Genomic DNA, 13,208 nt, shown 5'->3' with positions numbered 1-13,208 from the left:
CTGACTTGTCATTCCTATAGGGAACATACCCCCTACACCCACCAGATTCATTTTTTGAATCTCAGTAGTTTTTAAGTCATGGGCAAACTCGGTGTGTCCTTAATGTTTCCTTGAGAATTATTCAAGGAACTTCTTATGTTAGCCAAGAGAAGACCTGATGTGTGTGTGTGTGTGGGGGGGGGGGGGGGGACTCAAATAATATCCACTGAATCCTAATATTCAAAGGGCTGAACCTCCAGGAGAGGCCACATGTGTCTTAAGTTCAGAAGAGCAAAGCCAGGCAGAGTCCGCCCAACAGAACTCCAGTTAGTTAATCAAAGCTGCCATCAATCCAACTAATTCCTCGCCTGGCACCTCAGTTACTCCCCATACACCAGCTCTCGGTTTCCACCTGGTTGTGGCGACCTGAACTCTGGGACTGGTGACAGGCTTGCAGCCGGCTTGCTCGGTCCAGGCAGGACCCGCCCCGCGCTCAGGACGCAGCGCTGTCTCCTGGCAACTGCCGACGCGGTGCCCTGGGTGCTCCGACGCTCTGCGCTCAGAGCCCGGCCATGACCTCCAAACAAGGCAAAAAGAAAGAGGTGAATCGGATCAACTCCGCGCACGGATCGGAAAAGTCTAAAGAGTAAGGGACTCTGCCTGCCCATCCGCCCCCACACCTCCCCCAGTAGCCACTGGCTCTGGGACTGCCTCCCTGAGCGAACCCCGGGCAGGAGGTTAGCTGGGCCCCTTGCAGCTTCTCTATCTGCCCTGGAAAGCTGAGGCGCCCCTGAGCCACCGCCTATCCCAGAGGCCCTGGTTTTCTTGCTTTGGAAGTTCACTGTGTCTGACTCCCACCCTGAGATCCCCCACCTCCCTCCTTCCTCTGCACGGAGCCCCATCAGGCAGTTCAAAAGTTGTAGCTTCCTTACAGAAGGGGCCGAAGACTTCCAGTAAAGGCAACGTCTACCTGGACCCAATAATGAGAGAGAGAAAGTTTTCATCTTAATGGTGATCCCCTACTTTGTATCAGATGGAATCAGATATAAAGTGGCTTCAGAAAATTAAAATAGTTGAGGTGTATAGTTCGAGTTACTAACGTTCACTCTGAGGAGACCACAGCTCGTGGGATCTTTATAATGCTCCTTTCTGCGTGTTGGTATAAGGTGTTGTTGATCTTTTTCCCTTGGCGATATCTGGTCATCAATAGCATAACTATTTAATAGTTATGAATTAATAACTAGTAATTAATATTAAACAATATCCTATGGCTTAAATGTATATAAGTTCTAGTACATTCCAGCTTTGAGAGAATGCCAAAGACCTGACCCTACTTCATTGGGATAATCATGTTCTTCATGCGATGCCTACAGTGGGTGGATACTAAATTGTTTTCTTAAACCCTTGATGTTTGGGCATCTCCTTCCTTGCCTAAAGAATCCATATTGGACTTTTGTTCACAGATCCCTAGTTTAAACTCTTTCACTTTGAGAACTCTTTTTCTGGACTTATTCCAGCATCTGTAATTCTCTAGTCCCAGGCAGATTTCCAACTATCTGGAAGATGATACATTCATGTTATTACCTTAAATTTCAAATACTGTGTTATATATGTAAGTGATTTTAACATGATTGTTTTATTTCTGTGTACCAGGACAAATTGGGCCATTTCAATGTTGTTTAATGGCTTCCATTCTTATAGGTTCAAGGCCTACAAAGTCCTAGAGGATTAGGTCTCTATTTCTTCTCTAATCTAAACTTTGTTCACTTAACTTCAGATTAAGTAGCATCTTCTATACTTTTGGAAACACCTCAGGCTTGTTCTCACCCCAGGGACTTTGCACTTGCAGTTTCCGCTGGTGGAAAGCTCTTTCCTCCAGATCTCCATATGATTTCTCCTTCACCCCCTTCATGTGTTTGCCTACCTGTCATCTTCTCCTGTCATCCTCTTGGAACACCTGATTTAAAATTACAAACCTCACTTTCCTGCCCAAACCAAAATCAAAACCAAAACACTCCTTATCTTCCTTCACTGCTTTATTTTTCTCCATTGGGCTTTTTTGTTTGTTTGTTTGTTTTTCCTTCTTGAACATATTTCATCTTTTAAAAATTATGTCTTTAAATTTGTCTTCGTAACAGAATGTAGTTTTCATGAAGACTTTTTTTTTCTTTTTATACACTGTCAGTTCTTAATGCCTAGAATAGTTCTTGGGTCATACAAATATTAAACGAGTGAATAAATGCATGCATGATAGTGTTTGACTAAGAGATTGTAACAGTATTGCAAAAGAACTTTAAATACACCAAAGGAAAAAAAAAATAGCTTACTCAATGATGATTATGCAATGATGATGAATGCACACTGAAGGCTCACAACTCGTTAGGAGCTAGGGAAAATCTTTGACTTCCAGTTCATATTGATTTTGAGTTTATATTCTGAAAGAGAGGAAATTGTTAACTCCCATGAAGAAACTGATAAAACCAGATGCTACAGAATACATGACCTGGCCCTGCCCTGTGAGGGTGGAGCGCACAGTAGAGACAGGGTCCTTGCTGGTAGGTCACTGACTTGTCCCTTGCCAGGACTTCTGTTTTCTTTTTGTCATGATAATGTGTTTCTCACATGTTTCTCTCTTCCAGGAAGTATCTGAATTGAATTTTATCAATATGCTTTCATTTATGAAAATAGAAGAAAAAAGGGCTGTTATCAAAAATTTAAAAAGCCAGGCTTTGCTACAAACTACTAAGTGTTAAATACCAAATCAGATTTTGCAGTAGCCTTAAATGATAGGATGTAGAGTTCATTGTAAATCAGGTCTATCCTCTGAGGTTTATTGAAGAAGTAATCAGAGATACCAGGCAAAATCATAGACAGAAGACAAACAAAGTGCTACCTGCCATAAGGTACAGGGGTCAAAGTCTAGCAAAGCTCCACTATGACTGTCATTTGAGATACACTGGGAAAATTTAGAGGAAATTTTTATGTTGCCTTAACCACACCTTGTAGTTACACATCCAATAAAAGCAACCCACTCATCCTGGATGCAGAAATAAGAAAAAAGGTTTTCAGAGCCTTGGAAAAAGGCACCCCATAATACTCTATTCTCCCGAGCTGCCATCTGTTGCTTCTCTTTTTTGCCCTAAAATGATGTGTCAGTCTTGATCAAGGGCCATGTCTGACTTTTACCTACTAAGGTGACTAGCACGTAATAAGCTCTTCTGTTTATTAAATGAGCTGATAGGTTAGCTACCTACCTTAGTTTTCATTCTTTTGGAATTCCAATTCTCCTTTCTTTTCCTATTTGCTCAGCTATTGGCACAGTTCAAAAACCAAGAGGTCACTAGGAATATAGCAGAATGAACTATGACTTTAATTCATAAGTAAATATGACCATGAATCAGCAATAAAAATCATGCCAGTTACTGAGTTGCCAGTTTTTACATTAGATTCAGTCATTGTTATTACTTTTTATCTCTAGTCCTCTGTAACCTCCAGTATGAAATCTCTCTTCCAGGATTGACCCTGGCACTAGTGATTTTTGTGGTCTCGGGCACATCATTTTATATTCTGACGTTTGTTTTCTGTCTTTAAAGAGCATATCTAATTAAAATGGCTTTCACCACACACTTCTTGTTCTTTTTTCTGTTTTATTTTTCCTACTATTCTAAACTCCTATGAGTCTATAGATTTTTTAAAAACTCTTCTGAGTCCATAATAAAGGCATTTTGTTATAGTAAAAGGTTTAACATCTTGACTTAATTGGTTTTTCCAGGTTGTAACTTTTTCACATAACAGATTTTAACATAATTTTTACCACCCTTTCACAGGGTGTTACTCTTGTTCTCTTTACTCATCTTAGTTCGAGCTGTTTTAACAGAATATTGTAGACTGGGCAGCTTAAACAACCAACACCAATTCCTCCCAGTTGTAAACGCTGGAAATCCAAGTTCAGGGCGTGGCATGGTCAGATGCTAGTGAGGACCTTCTTGTGGATTCACATGTTGTTGTCTTTGTTTTGCACCTTTACAGGGTAGAGAAGGAGGGAGAGCTCATTCTTACCTCTTTTTATAAGGACATTAACCCCATCTTGAGAGCCTCACATGACCTAAGTACCTCCCAAACGCCCCATGTCCTAATACTACTCCTTTGTGACTTCAGGTTTCAACATATGCATTTGCGGGATCCTAGACACTCAGTCTGTAATGATATCTAATAATAATTCACAATTATAAACACATTTAAATTAATTGATTTGTTTTTTTGGGTACCAGGGATTAAATTCAGGGTCACTCAGCCACTGAGCCACATCCCCAGGCCTATTTTGTATTTTATTTAGAGACAGGGTCTCTCTGGGTTGCTTAGTGCCTCCCCATTGCTAAGGATGGCTTTAAATTCACAATCCTCCCGTTTCAGCCTCCTGAGCCCCTGGGATTATAGGCGTGCTGCCACTGTGCCCAGCCAAATGCATTGATTTGACGTATTATTGATTTGATAACTAGTAGGCATGGCAAAGATTCTTTAACCGGTTAGATACCTCTAGAACGATTTGTAGTGATATCAAGACAAAAATTTTATCTTCTTGAAGTACTAAATAGAAGCCTTTGTATATCACGGATATTACATCAGAGGCAAAGAAGGCATATGATTTAATTATTAAAAGATAGTAGACATTCAATAAAATGTGGGGAAAATGGTATTAGAAGTATTAATACGGACCTTCCTACACTACAATATCTGGCACATTAATGGGCAGTTTGAGATTGGAACGCAATATGGCATTTATAGGCCCAAAATTTTGTTTTACTTCTAATAGTACATTCAAACAAAGATGGAAAAACAAATAATCTGTTCTACTAAAGAGAACTGTATAGACTTTTAGATTAGTAATGATGATGAAATATCTTCAAACCTCTTTCCAAAACAGAATTGAAATGCATTTTTTAGTCTTCAAGTGAATCTCTTTGTAAACATAAGGCACATCTAAATATTGTAGAATTTTTGGAAAAGACTAACATCTGTTTCTATGAAATTTGAAGACAGGACTATTGCAAAAGCTGAATTATGATAATAATATTAAATCAACATGAAATAAATATCTTACTGAATATTCAGTGAGTTCTTAACATGAGATTCAAGAGAGCAGGTTCAGCGAAATAAGCATCGTGGTTGGTAAGTGAGATGATCCTCTGCCTGCAGAGATCAGAAAAAGAACCTTCCAAAGAAAGCAAGTCAGAGTAAGGAGGTGTCCTGTATAGCTCCAGGGTCACTCCTTAGAGTCCACATGGAAAGGCAGAGGTAGGAGAAGGGACCCTGGAGGAAGGAAACCAGGTGCGTACTGAGCTTTGTGATTTCCCCAGTTGACCTTTGTGGATTTTAACAACTCAAGTCAATTAACAAATTTAAGAGGTTAATTTCATTGATAGAAACTTCTCCAGAGGGAACTCTATGTACATTTCCCAACCATTTAAAGATCATATCTCCTTCTCAAGTCACCAGTGAGCCCTGAAGAGTAAGGGATTGTGAAACATGGTAGCTTTTATCAAAGGATCTGTAAACTGGACTGGGGTAAGATTCATGCAGAAGTAAGTAGGAAATATATGGTGACATCACGATTTTTGGTATGGTGAAGGGGAGGGGCGTATTAGAAATCATAGGTGTCAGCTTGGGGTTAGGTAAAAGAAATCTTGAGACTTCCCGTGTGAGGCTTGTGTGAGCCAGAGGAGAGGAAGCTGCTTCCCTCTGGAGCTACTCCTGCAAACCTTTAACAGCTACTGGGCAGTGAGATGGTGCTCCTTGGCTGGGTGGAGGGTTATGAACTGACTCAGTGCTGACACATCAAAGATCTAAAGTGAGTGTTCAGTAGGAGAGGGACAGATTAAAGAACTTGAACTCTATGTAGTGGGGAGGCAAATGACTTTAAATAACCAAATAATGATTTATGAGGTATAATTCCACATACATGGATCTGGTGCTGGATTAAAATCATCGTAGCAACAAAAGGCAGTGGTCTGAGAGAATGGGACATGTCCAATTCTGGGCACTCCTGATACATTGAGAAACACAGTGAAAGATGGTTGGGTTTGCTGGCATGGGAGCTAATTGTGGTTGAAGACTGCAGAAGCCAAGGTTCCATCCTGCAGTGGCAGTATAATGTGGCAGTGATGTCATCATGTCTGAAAAGAAAAGGAAAACAATGTGTGTCCATGAGATTCAAGGACAGATTTCTGAACACCTCACCTAAGTCATTTGTGTTCTCCTGGGGGCTGACACAGTGTGTATTTAATAAATGCATGTGTGATTTGACTGAGGTGAACTGGAACCCTGGCATAGTAGCCAAGCCATAAATCCCTCTGAATTGGAGGGTGAGACCATGAGAAGCCAGAGGGAAGAGGTCCTGTCATAGGCATCCCATCCCCAGGAAACAGTTGGTGCAGATCAGGGCTTTAGATACATGTCACTAGCAAATTCTTAATAAAACCTTCAGCCAAAAAGCCCTCATCTTAACGGTGCCTGCCTTTAGATCTCCCATTGAAATAATCTTCACCTGAACATTTATGTAGTAATTCATTCAAAGTTGACATTGTCTGTGAACCATCTCTGACAATAAAGCCTTTTTTTAAAAATTTTTTTTAGTTGCTCATATTTGAGTTTTCTTAGCTTTGAGGCAGAAGCAGATTTAAGTTTGCCCTGGGGAATTATTAGACAGGTAGAAAGGTTAGTTTGAAAAGATTTAAATTTATAGACTCATAGAATGAGTTACTCATTGTTAACTAAAAACAATCAAATTTATTCTTTGATACTCACAGCATCATTGCTAATGCTTCTGGATGAGCAGGCCAGTGCTCCATGAAAAGGGAATATTTAAAAACAATTAATTGACTTTCATGTTACTTTGACATTTCTAGGCCACAGATTATTTAAATCAAGGAATTAATTTAAATAATATATAATAAACTTATTTTTCCACTAAATGTGACATAAAATGACTAAAAATTATATCCAGGACAGTTTAAAAATATATGTTTGACAAATTTGTGTAACATGAAAGATTGGATGAAATATTGTCAGTCTTTCTCATTTTCACCCAATGGGTCTTTCCTTAAATTTTATTGTGAACCTTCCTTTCCAAGGTAGGTGCAAGCTAATGAATTCCATTTTATATGGCGGTAGGCACATTTATTTATATTACTGAATGAACTGAATTAATTCATGGTATATTTTAAATACTTACAATTTGTTTTGTTTTGGTTACCGGTGTCAAAATGAACACTGTATTTCAAATATTTTATTTTTCTTCCATTCTTCTGATTAATATCAGAATTTTATATATCACTTCAGTTAAGTTAAGTTAAGTTCTCAAAAGACTACCAGTGCGCCCTTTCTGCCCCCAACCTCAACCCCCAGTCTCCAGTCCATGGAGAGGGTTCAGGAGCCAGGGTCAACCCAAAGCTGCCACCAGGCTCTTCACTTTCAGTCATTCTGTAGCATTTGTATTTGAGTAACAAAACTCCAAGAGGACCCCTTTTAGTAGAGGGGGTATTCAGGGGCACCATCTATTGATTCCAAGAATAGAGCACATGTCAGTTTAGTCATTAATAAAATACATGTCATCAAATCCTTGTGGATGTACAAGGAAAGGGAGAGAAAGAAGGAAGGACTGTGGCTATTTTGCTTGATTTTGTCCCAGGCATGAGCCAGAAATGCAGTGAGAGTTTAACTGGATAAGGTTAAAGTCAAGGGTTAAGTCTGTGTACTGCACAAATTCGTAGCAGGACACTTCCGCATAGTACTGTGATGGAAAAGGCAGATGAATAAATGAGACAAAGTTACATGCTTGCTGTACCTTGGGTCAAGGTCTAGGAAAAATTTAAGACTAATTTACACCACAAGAAATGATGTTATGAGAAAAATAGTTGGGTCTGTGTAAAAATAGGGTGGCTTGAGCCTGTGCATGTAGGAGCCTTTGGGTCCTACAGACCTGTTTGTTCCCTTCCTGGATTCCGACTGGAGTCATTAGGAAGGCTGTGTGGTGTATTTGCATACCATGATAATGTTTGCTCTTCATAAATCTCGGCTTTGCTGCTGAAGGTGTCATATCCTGGGAAATGGCAGAAGCTGAAGATCCTAGCGGCCTGCATACTTGACTTGGGGCCAGAGCAGCACAGCAGCCTATGCCAGGCTGCTCAGACACCCGCAAGGGAACACACAGAACTGCAGCTCAATCTCCGCTTTCTGGCTCTTTTCTGCTCCTCTCTGTCCCATTAGCCCCATCTTGTTTTCTTCCTTCCACACCCCAAAGTAAATCATTCTCGGATGGTCTGACTTAAAATCTCTTTTTACTTCCTTTTGATCATCAAAAACAACTGTTCCTGATTTAATTCAGCTAAATTAACATCTGTGATCCTTGTCATGAAAATAAGCTCCTGTGTAAGAAGGAAAACCCACTCGGGTGTGTCCTCCTGCTCCAAATCAAACCTGACAAAACCAGAGGCCTCCTCTTCTCTCCCAAAAGGCCACACTCCTGTGTTGCTCCTATTAGAGAACGTTATCACCAACTTCCAGTCACCCTAACTCAGAGGTCAGTCACCTCTGACCCCTTCCTCTCATTTCCTATTACATCCAGCTCTTTTCTTTGTTCTTCTAATTTTTATCCTTGGCTCCCATTTATTTTCTTCCCTGACTTCCTGAAGTTGAGGCCCTTAGTAACTCCAGGTAGAACCACAAAGAAAACATTCAAATCCCCTGGCCTTTAGTCAGGTTTGTTCTTATCCAGTTTACTTTATATGCAGATGCTATTAGTAACCTTCTCACTATACCAAAAGGCTGGTAGGATGTTTCTGCTTAAAAAAAATAGATTGAAGGAAGGAAAGAAAGGAGAAGTAGAGGAACAGGGAGGTGGATGTAGGGTGGGGAGAGAGAATGAGAAAGCTTCAGTTTCAGCTCCCTCCTACCCCTGCATCAGCCCAATACAAATATACTACCATTCTTCCACCTTTCCTCCTCCACCCCCCTTCCCATCTCCTCTTCTGTGTCTGCAGTGGCCTTCACACCACCCCAATCCCATCCTATTCCAAAGGTCTTCTTTTCCTGCAGACAACATTGACTTTCCCTGTGGGAGGGAGTGCTAAGAAAGCACTTCGTTTTTAACTTTGTTATAACACTCTTCAACTTTTGCCCTTACGTTTTGCCTATTTCCTGTATTTATTCTTACGAATTTTAAATTATTTGAGGATTGAAACAAAAATCTTTTAAATCTCTGTATTCACTCAAGCGCAATGTACTGGGGAAAAAATGGATAGATGTTGAATTTTCAAATTGAATATCTACTTAAAGAATTTTGGTGAAACGGAAGGGAAAGAAGGTTTTAAATATTTTTGATTTTAAAAACACTTTCCATTTGCAGTTTGTTTCCTTACATATTTGATTTTCTGAAGAATGCCCTTAGCTGAGAATGCCCTTAGCCCAAATTAAGTGGATTGTGTAATTCTATTCATATTCAGATTCCTTCAGGCTATTTTGACACAACTTACTTAGGAAGGCATCTGACTGCACATTGCCTAAGTCTACTGCCTCCCACTAGGAATAAAATCATGTTCTTACACTGAACAGCTTGCTCTAAGAAAACAATGGCAAAATTCCAGACCTTCATTTTATTGGAATTTTAATACCCTTACAGCAAGCAGCTTCCATAAAATAATCTAATTAAAGCAGATATATGAATGTGTCTGTGTCTCCATAAAGCAGATTCAGTTGGGCTTTTATTATTAATGCTTAAAAGTCTCCAATGGCTGTATACATTTGTACCAGCCAATGTTTTCCTTGAAGATAATTTTTCAAGGATCTTTTATTGTGTTATATAATCTTGTCATTTTTGTTGCCTTTGAAAAATATGTGGTTAATGAGTGCTTTTAAGTTTCAAAAATGTTATTTTTTAGTATTTTGTTAATAATAGGATTATAAAATATAAAATATATTTTAATAAACTTAATTATTATACATAAAGACAACTTTGATGTTTTTCCAATTCCAAATTATGCACTATTTTTTTTCCAAAAATAGTGTATATGATGGAGACAAAATATATCCTATGTAGTATGACTTGACAATCAAGTATATGACAGAGTGTAGACTTAAATTTAACTACATATTATGAGTCTATGAACAGATAATATTGTTCTTGTGAAGTTATGTTTTGAATTTCCTTAATTCATGCTTTAAAATTCCAGGCTCCTCTTCTTTCCTTTTTCCCCCCACCTCCTTACACACATAGGTTGTGATTGGGGTAAAAATCAGTTGTCTCTATGTGCATGTGGGCCTATTTTTCAACTCTCATATCTATTCCTTTGATCTGTTTGTCTTAATGCCACCATCTTACCATCCAATTATTGTAATTAATGTAGCTTTACTAATGAGACTAAAACACAAATATTATTTAGTCTTTCAATATGTTTCTTTTTTTTCAAAGTTGTTTTGCCTATTCAGGATTATTTGTGCTTCCATATGATATTTAGAATCAGCTTGTCAAACTCTTTAAGAAAAACCTGCTAGGATTTTGATTTAGATTATCTTGAAACTCCGTCAATTTGGGGTGCACTAATGTCTTACCAATATTGATTCTATATATTTATATATGTATATATCTATAGATATTCATTAATTTAGGTATCCTTCAATATCTCTCCCCAAAGTTGATATATAATTTTCTCTTAATTTTGCTCCATAATTTTAGTTTTTTAGTTCATCTGTTGTAGATAATTTAAACTCATGCACATAATTCTCTGCCATTGATAATCTTTAAGGATGATCAACTCTACTAATTGCTGAAATGCAGTTGGTGTACTCTCATAGAAAGGACAAAAAGGACAGTGTGGCTCTTAAAATATTGAAATAATTTCTTATCAGTTGACAAACTCTCTGAAGAATACTTCTTTCCTCTGAACTCTGACCCCTCCCTAGGAGTTCTAGAACCAAACCACAGTTTGCCTGCTATAGTTAATTTCTGATGACCTGTAGCAGTTTGCTCCAAGACAAAAGCAGTCTCTTCTGATTAATGGATGCATTTGCCATGAGCATTTTTTTCCTAAGTTTTATATTAGCCCGCCCTCCTAAGTCTTAACATTGGAAATTTGGACCATTTCTGTTACCTTGGAAGTGCTACCCCTGGTGCCACACACATTGTGCAGAAGGAGGCCCCCTCTTCACTTTTCTCTGTTTCCTCATAGAATTACAGGAAATGGCACATTGCTTGTTATACCATAATCTACAGGAGCAGCTGTGCCTGTCTTGGTTCAAGTCTAGGAGCTTATGAACCCTCTAGCTACCTGCTCCTTCATGAAGACTTCTTAATCTTCCAACATTTATAGGGTTAACTATAGCTTCTTTTCCAGGATAGATTTGTAGACTTTCAAGCTTGGTTTGCTACTGTCCAAATCCATTTCCTAGTATTTACCTGTGGATTATGATATTTTAGCCCCAAATTCAACAAGTTCTTTCTGTGATTAGTCCACCCATATTTTCCAATGATTCTCAGTCATAATCATTTGCTTCCTTTGTGCTTAGCCTCTTTCCTCTGGAAACAGACTCACTCACACTTAGAATTTATCCTCTGGAATCCAGCATTTTGCCTGGCTATCCAAATTTTTTCCTCCCTCCAAACATGGGCTTATTTTAGAATATTCCACATTGGCCATTTGGAATATACAGATTTTATATTATAAACATTCCTTGCTGATTTTAATAAGATGTTTTTTAAAGTAATATTTCCACCATATTATTGTATTTATCTTTGAAATCTTTTATCCAACTTGTAATTTTTTTTAAATTTATTTTTTAGCTATAGGGGGACACAATATCTTCATTTTATTTTTATGTGGTGTTGAGGATCGAAACCAGTGCCTCACGCATGGTAGGCCAGCGCTCTACCTCTGAGCCACAACCCCAGCCCCCAACTTGTAATTTTAATGAATTGAATCATTTACTACTAATTGACTATACTGCTAAATGAATAAAGTAGCTGTGGATAGCTGATTTTCAGGGCTGCATGTTTAGATTTTCTAAAGCTTGGCAATTTATTTTCTAATATTATGAGTTCCTAAATATTCTTTGATTGCTTTGTGATTAAACATTAGCTCATTCTCAGAATTGATGAGACCAGGAATAACGTGCTCTGAATACTTAGAGGCTCCCAAGTATGCCAGAGCACTAGGGCCACTCTGCCAGCAGACTTCAAAGGCATACATACTGTGCCTGTGCCAAGTTTCAAAAGTGACATGGTCATTTGAAGCCTACAGTTCATTTGACATTGGGCTGTATTCACACAGAGTTTGTGTTGTGTGCATAACACTACAGGTGATCTTTTGGACTGATTTGACACCTCTAATCAGATCTTTTAAGTATTATTCTGTGGAAACACCTTTGATGTGTTCCGAGGAAAGCATGCCAGTTAGTGATAAAGGGAGCCAGAACATTTACTGACACTTAACAGAATGAAAAGAGAAGCAAAATACAATTTTGGTGGAGCCATTACTTCTTTAAAAATTAGATGGTCCTTTCAAATAATAGGTTTTAAGATTTTGAGCTTCCTGAAAGAAGTTATTTTATCATTTTTATTTTTTTTAGGGATACAAAATCACCAATTTCTTTTCATCTGTAGGTGTATCCCAATCCTCAGTAAAATGAAGATTTTATAATGTCTTGAGTTTTCTGTTAATACTATGAAGAACTTATAGTTTTCCTTGTCAGTTATTCTATTCATCTTTACCTCACATATTCATAGGACTTCTTCTTAACAGTGTATATATTCTCAGACTTTCTTTTCCAGTAAGATAGTAGATTGAGTTTTTTCTTTAGAAAATAATGATACCTAGAGGTGCTTTTATTTTAATAAGAATCTTTAGGATCCAGAAATGAGGAGGGAGTTGAAGATCAAGGAATCTCTCCTGAGCCATTCCTTTATAATATTTTATTTTTACACATGTAGGACACAGTCCTGAGGAAATGAGGAAAGGGAGTGCTCCAACCTCAGAGAAAGGCATGGCTTTCAGAGTTTAAATCCCTTTAGAGGACAGTAACTCCAAAGAAAGAGAAAGTCACGCGCGAGAAATGAACACTTCGACTGGGACTTGCTGGATTGATAGCCACTTTGTTAGTATTTCTGTAGTCCTGGTGGCCTTAGTCACTGGAATTTCCAAAAGAAGAAAACTCAATATTATATTGAAAGAACATACTCT

At 38.3% G+C, this 13,208-nt stretch overlaps 1 protein-coding gene across 9 annotated transcripts in view; it reads left to right on the top strand.

Annotated features, from left to right (window-relative positions):
* Window positions 1-551: 551 nt before the first annotated feature.
* The window catches only part of Adgb (androglobin), a 169,142-nt gene continuing 156,485 nt past the window's right edge, over window positions 552-13,208 (top strand). For all 9 annotated transcript variants that reach the window (XM_071612936.1, XM_071612933.1, XM_071612934.1 and 6 more), the window contains exon 1: window positions 552-625. In XM_071612936.1, coding sequence (XP_071469037.1) covers window positions 552-625 — 74 coding nt within the window. The remainder of the gene's footprint in view (window positions 626-13,208) is intronic.

Source organism: Marmota flaviventris, chromosome 6 (genome assembly GCF_047511675.1).
Source record: "Marmota flaviventris isolate mMarFla1 chromosome 6, mMarFla1.hap1, whole genome shotgun sequence".
Taxonomy (NCBI): domain Eukaryota; kingdom Metazoa; phylum Chordata; class Mammalia; order Rodentia; family Sciuridae; genus Marmota; species Marmota flaviventris.
This window is presented reverse-complemented; position numbering and strand designations above follow the sequence as displayed.